This window comes from Schistocerca serialis, chromosome 11 (assembly GCF_023864345.2).
Source record: "Schistocerca serialis cubense isolate TAMUIC-IGC-003099 chromosome 11, iqSchSeri2.2, whole genome shotgun sequence".
In the NCBI taxonomy this organism is placed as follows: domain Eukaryota; kingdom Metazoa; phylum Arthropoda; class Insecta; order Orthoptera; family Acrididae; genus Schistocerca; species Schistocerca serialis.
The window spans coordinates 110601206-110608576 of record NC_064648.1 but is presented as its reverse complement, the minus strand read 5'-3'; the positions used below and the strand labels follow the sequence as shown (position 1 = coordinate 110608576).

The window sequence follows — 7371 nt, the reverse complement described above, 5'->3', positions numbered from 1 at the left end:
GCGTCTGTAGCACGTCATCTTCGTGGTGTAGCAATTTTAATGGCCAGTAGTGTAGATGCCTCTCTCCCGCAGTGCTGCTAGCAGCAGCGATATTGAAATAACTTTACACCTTTGAAACATCAAGAAGTAGTGGGCTGTGTACAGTTCTTTCCAAGAAAGTCATACCGGTGGTTGTTGGCCTGACCTATGTGAAGTGATGCCCACGCAACACATGTCCAATGACGTGACAGCTGCAGGCATAGTGGTGCGATTGGTACATGGAAGACGGTTTGCCACATTTTCTTTGTTTATAGATAATGGTGTAGTCATCCCTATCCCATTCTACCCCAGTCTTGGTTCGTTGCATTGCTGGTGTGAAACTTATTAAACATAGAATAGCAGTGTAATGTTACAATGTCTTGTGCGTGTGTGTGCGCGCGCTTTAACATGTTTATATACCTGTTGTGGTGTCACCGCCAGACACCACACTTGCTAGGTGGTAGCCTTTAAATCGGCCGCGGTCCGTTAGTATACGTCGGACCCGCGTGTCGCCACTATGAGTGATTGCAGACCGAGCGCCGCCACACGGCAGGTCTAGAGAGACTTCCTAGCACTCGCCCCAGTTGTACGGACGACTCCGCTAGCGATGGTTCACTGACAAAATACGTTCTCATTTGCCGAGACGATAGTTTAGCATAGCCTTCAGCTACGTCATTTGCTACGACCTAGCAAGGCGCCATTATCAGTTACTATTGATATTGTGAATCATGTACTGTCAAAACCGACGTTCATCATTAACGGATTAAAGTTAAGTATTCCACCAGCTACGTCCGTTTTTCTAAATTCTAATTTCCTTGTCATGTTCCAGACCTCACGCCAGCCTGCGTGAGCTAAAAAGCGTGCATTTCGGCCTCGTCTAGTAACACGGTGTTGGCTCTCCTGCCAACCACAACACCTGTACAAAAATTTAATACAAGGATTTTTTAATTTCTGTAATATCCAACAACCTCACAGTGTCATACTCCTCTATGTTAGGCTGATAGTGACTTCATAGTTCGCAGATCATATTTTCAATAGGTTCAGATCGAAGTATTTTAACACACCAGTTACGCAGAAACAAGCTTCTTACTTTTTTAAGAGCTATAATTACACATTAACACTGCAGTGGTAGATGAATGTCATCCACTGTAATGTCGAAGTGTCTGAGCAGCCATGAGACATTTTGGGATCATACAAAATAGCAATTAAAATAATTCTAAGTATAAGGGGTAGTGTGATAGTGGATTATAAATGAATACCAGATAAGAGGACAAGTAGTTTATTTGTTTCATACAGGTGATAAATTATTATACATCCAAATTATTATACATCCAAAATCTTGCAACCGTGAGGACTGGACTTATATCTCGAACGAATGGGATACACACATTTGAGCTTACCATTACCCAACTGATTTAGAGGATTAGGGGAGAGGGAGTAAAGGAGTGATCAGGGGGGGGGGGGGACTGGGGAAGGATGCTCTGGCAACAATGTAGAGTGGGCTCAGACACAGTCAGCTCTATTACTAACAGCCATATGCAGTTAAACACCAGAATTTTTAAAGACAGCCATGACTGCTTGCACCCTGTATACTGACAGCTAACAGGGAGGGAGGGGGACGTTGGCTGCTGGCTGGACTCGGTGGCACTGCGCACCCTGGTCCCAGTGTTTGCCAGGAGATGGCGCAAAGGCTTCAATCACTCAGTTCAGCACAGATTTCAGACTCCGTAATTGGTGGACATGGTAGAATGAGAGTGTCCACAGTTGCAGGAATGCAGTAGATAAACTGACAATTTCTTATAATGTCTGGAAATGACCAGCGTTCTCTGCTGGTGGAGAAATTCATGGAGGGGCAAGCCACACATGGAGGAAACAAGACTCTTGAACAACCCAACATACAGTAAGGAGAAGTGTATGTGGCTCTAATTCTTCACCAGACCAGCAGTTTTGAATTTATTAATTATCAAACCAACTTTAAAAATTAATAACCCTCTAACTCGTTGGGTGATTTTTATAAATTCTCTCCCAACGGATAAAGCTTGAGGTTCTGTATGAGAACATACTGATACAATGTGTTTACACATTGGATTATAAGCCACAATGTGGTTTCCAAGGTTCAGAAAGCATGTTTTCACACCTAATAAATAATAAATACGCAAAAGTAGCAGTAATATAATAAACTATTCTCACATATCTATTCAACATGTTAGTAATTTATCAACATCAAATTATCATAGCAGAACTGCTGCACCAATAAAAAGTAACTATAGCAAAAATTTAAAAAGTCAGCAAAGATCTAAAGACATAATCCGAAAACTGAGAAGATTTCGATACATATTAATTATATATGTTTATTAGTTCTCTGAGTATTTACAAAATGAAAGACAGACTGCATAAGTTTCTGGCAGCAATCTTGGCCTGCTGCATTTGGTTTGGCATCTTGAAAGGGAGCAGATGCGGATATCATTGAGCTGTATGTGAGGTGCGACCTGAAAAGTGTTTGTGGTTCTTGAAAGAACGATTCTGGGGACTTGCGAGAACATCATATGACAGTGCCGAAAACAGAATATTTTCGTGAGTTGGCGTGAGGTGGATTGTACTAATTTTACGCAAGTTACCAAATGATTGCACTTGCCAGACAATTAAGTGTGATTTGCAGAGATGTAGATGTAGTATTTATGCTGGTTATTCATTGTGGCAGTTTATCCTACGAGAGCAAGAGCTGGTCTTCCATTACTGTTGGCAGGTAATTTTACACGAAACTTATTGCACTTGTAATAATTTGGTAGTCTGCCGGAAGTGCTTAGTAGTTACTAACAAGGTGCACAGCTCTGAACAATATATTAACTTTGTTAGTTCGGTAACAAAAAGAATTAGTAAACTTTATTTATTGTTAACTAAAATCCGTGTTATTTGAGAATGTTATTTAATATTATCGCCGTTGACCAACACTGCCTTCATTTGTGTGAGTTACTGTATAGTCAATACAACAATTTATTGGGTGTTGTGCAGTTACATTTGTTATCCCTTGAGCGCTGACGAAGGCAAATAAATTGATATATCGAGTATACATCTGGAAATTATAACTAGTATTGTTGTTACTATTATTATTACTATTATTATTATTACTTTGGGGAAACGATGATCCTGTGACATATTTGTCACATTAAATATGTTTCTTTTTATTTCCTCTGAACTCTCCAACATTTTGCATGCATAGTTTTTTTACAATGTGTACTGCAGGAGCCAATAACACTTCTAAATGAAGTATTTACCTGACATGGAAAGCTACCAACCAGTCGAAAACGAGACGATGAAAGAAACACCAGATTTTATCTATCGGTGGATTGAAAATCACGGAAGATCTAAGATTGGATATCCAGACAGATTTTGGAACCTCATTCATAGAATAACAATATATCAACAGTCAGCAGTGCATATACAGTACATATAGTGAATGAGTCGTAATACTGAACTTACCGTTAATGTCGATAACAACTGTCAACTTTGAAGTGAAGTACCGCAGTCTGTTGAACCAGTAGCTGTGATAGAAGGAGTAGAGTGCGTCGGCCAGGCCGAACACCTGGTATGCCTGCGGCTGCTGCTCCTCACACTGCGCACTGAAGTCGCCACGGAAGGAGAGGTAGTGCTCGTGATAGGACAGCAGGCCGTCATTCAACAGCGGCTGCCTGCAACACACAACCAGTGAGCTTAGAAGTCAGAAACCAATAAAATTAACGTGGCAAATCATATACAGTGTATGCATGATTGGAACATTATCAAGGATGAATATTCACTCAGCGCTAAAGAGTATGCTGATTTGAAACTTCATCCCATATGAAAACTATGTGTCAGACCGGGACTCGAACCCAGATCCTTTGCCCCTTTTAACTAAAAATCTTAATTGTAATGAATTAAAAATTCTGAGCTAAGGCTTAATCATTATTAACACATCCTTCGAATTGCTTGCATAAAGCAAGAAATGAAAAAAATGACAGTACAAGTATACCCATACACCTTGTACCGAACATAATATATATATATAGAGAGAGAGAGATATCATTTTATCTGTTCTGTGTTGATATGTGGAGTGAACTAAAGTAAATCATACAAATAAAACTGGAGAATGCATCAATAGCCACAGAACATATATCTTAAAACAAAGAATTTTGCTTGTATTGCAAGAAAGTCAACATGTGATATTTATCTTAATGATGCAAGTAATTTCTTTAAAGTTTTTGTACATGAAGGTGATTTGTACAAATCTGTGTTAACTTTACGTGTAATAAAATTATGACTTGAAAGATGAGACAGCTTGAGATATACAGTCACGAATCGCAGCCCATCGTCACAGCTTTACTTCTGCCAGCACCTCTTCTTCTGTATTGCAAAGTTAACAGAAGCTCTGCTGAGAAACTTGCAAGAGTGGCACCCTTAGAAGGAAGGATACTGCAAAGAACTACAGCCTGCAGGAATGTTTGCTGAATGGATTTTGTACAGAGTATACGCTAATTTGAAACTTCCTGGTAGCTTAAAACTGTGTGCTGGTCAGAAGTTCTGGAATAGAGTTCCGGTCCAGCTTACAGTTTTAGACTGCCTTGAAGGTTCAAATCAGCTCGCACTCCGTACACAGTGAAAATTCATTGAGGAAACAATAACTCAACTTGTGGCTACGCCATTTCTCCTGAGTATTTTTTCTTCGAAGAGTGTTAGTCCGGCATTGTGCAGGAAAGCGTCTGTCGAGTTTTGCAGTAGGGTGCCAGTCCAGTTTCGATTCCAGTCCCACTCCAATACTCATTTTTGATCTGCCAGTTGGTTGTTCTCTGGATTAACTGATGGAACAGTTCCAATAATGCTATTTATCAAGACTGGGACGACAGCTGAAAGCAAGGTGACGTTTAACTGATGAACGTGAATGTAGCCTAACGTCAAATAGTTCCGTTTCTCCCGTCCACTGTTACTAATGCAGCAGTTGAGGAGAGTACGATTTGATTACGTAAAGTATTTAAAGATCGTCATTGCAACTCCAGCACACCTGAAAGTCCAAAGATGCACCATGTACGAGGTTTGCTTACCTCGCGTCTTGCAAAGTTCTTTCAACGTTCCAACTGGTATTCCTACAATCCAAAACTCGTGATTCCGTGTAAACAGACAACCGATTTACGAGGAGTTGGAACGCCCTATCCCGACCATCTTAGATTTAGTGACTTGGCTTCCCTGTATTACACGAACCACTGTACCCACTGAAATGAAACTTTTACAGGGCATTAAACTGTATGTTCCGAGTCTACTGAACTACAGTAGTTGCATTTCAGCCACTGCTTTCGGAAATACAATTTTTTAACTACACAGTTAAAATTTTGGGTACTTTTTTTGTACGTTATCCTAAATAATTTTAATTATACATATCTTTATGTTCTTCTTTTAGTTCAGTATGTATGTTATTAGTCCCTGAAAATTTGAATACTCTCCTCGAAATAGTTTCTGACTTTTAGAGAACAATGCAACAGAAAATGTAAACTTTCAGGAACGGCTTCTAAAGTTTCAAAAGACTGTAACTCCCTTAACATACGCTTTTTTTTTTGCTTTTAGTCACTCAGAGGCACCCTGCACCATACTGTATATCATCTTCTCGATCATTTTCCAAGTTTTTTCCTCTTTTCTTCTTTCTGGACTCCTTATTGGTCAACTGAGCTGCATACTCAATGCGAACCCCGTCCATCCATTCAAGTTCTCTGATGCAGCACGCGCCAGGATTAATTCCCACATGCTGTAGCACTTTCACCCTACCGATGTTGCCATCATTAAAAGCAATAACAGCATCACTGAGCCCCCCCCCCCCCCCACTTTAGTGTCTTCATTCCGACAAAAACATTTATTGTTATGCGATTCCATATGAGATTATTAAACTACTCTTTGGGATTTTGAGTCTGACCATGCAGACAATTGTTCAGTAATTCAAGATTTGCCAGGTCTCTGTAAACAGGTTTTATGATGTCCATGACTGCTGCTGGGATGGAATGTTTAAGGCTGTATGAACTGTTTGAGTACTGCGCATTGTGGTAATTGCACCATGAACCAGGTCCAGGAGGCAAAGGTGATGTAGTGGTTTCTCTTAAGTGGACAATCTGTCGAAGAATGTAACCGATAATGCCTGCTTTAATTTCAACAAATCGTTAGTATTATTTCTAATGGCCATCCCATAATACTGCTGTAGTTAAGCAATCATTTTGTCTCTCATCCTGCCTCCTATGGTTTTACCATCAGAAAGTTTCTTGTCTCTAAAACTGTGTTTCAACTTCCTCAACCTGGTGCCCATCCTATTCTGCCATGACCTTCATAACACATAAATCCACAGCCTTCTATATAAGAAATTAAAAATTTTACTAGATCTTGAAGTAATGCATGCAAAAATGCATAGATTATATTCAAAAAAACAAAATAAAATACTTCCCATGTGAGTTTATAAATTGCTAATTTTATATTGATATAAAAATTCGAAATTGTGAAAAAAGTTCCGTTCTAACTCCCCTTAAATAACGGAATGGCAAGCGAAAAGATCTCAATGTAACCTTAAAGAAATCCTCGAAATAATGCGATGCCACCTTGTCTTTTAATAGAAAAACCAAGGAGAAAACAGTCTTTAGAGCCAGTCTAAAGGTAAATCTTGAATGTAAGTTCACGGAATCTAGTCATCAAATATCGAATACCATTTCAAGTTCATAAAATTATCTGCACAAGACTTTAATCATAATTCGAACTCGCACATACCAATTCACACACAAACGTTTCCCGCAGCACATTTAACTCACTAAATCACTTTTACAAGAAAACGTAATCAGTCCTCTGCACATAGACCTACGTGGTGCCTCTCCAGCAACTAGTCACCTGCTGCCTAGTAAACGTTTCTTGAGGCTGATTCGCACTTCAACTTCATTTGAATAATATAAAGTATTCACTCGCAGCGAGTGCACGTTCAAAGTCTCAGTACTAGTCGACGTCTAACTGTAAAGCTGTCTTCAATTTTTTGCTCTTGAGCGCACAGGGTATATTTCTGGCTGGTTGGTTTAGTCGTCTGATGACTGACAACCTCAGTGAAATTCTAATTAAAATATTAGCTAGCTTGATTTTGGGGTTACTGAAAACATCGTTATGAAGCTGTCGGTGTGGATAATGCCAATAGCTTAGTTGGAGTCGCGTATAAACATTTAATCACTCAATATTAACAACCGAAGTAATAGTTTCGATGCCTAGCGTCTCAGTGTGAATCACCACACTCTCTGACTGCTCCTGGATGACAAGAATCCTGCTCGCATCTCCTTTCTTATCCTCTGTGACCCTCCGTCGTTTGAT

At 39.6% G+C, this 7371-nt stretch overlaps 1 protein-coding gene across 1 annotated transcript in view; it reads right to left on the bottom strand.

Annotated features, from left to right (window-relative positions):
- Nucleotides 1-3579: 3579 nt before the first annotated feature.
- The window catches only part of LOC126426509 (uncharacterized), an 88603-nt gene continuing 84811 nt past the window's right edge, over nucleotides 3580-7371 (bottom strand). Inside the window, exon 5 of the mRNA XM_050088415.1 lies at nucleotides 3580-3707. Coding sequence (XP_049944372.1) covers nucleotides 3690-3707 — 18 coding nt within the window. The 3' untranslated portion in view covers nucleotides 3580-3689. The remainder of the gene's footprint in view (nucleotides 3708-7371) is intronic.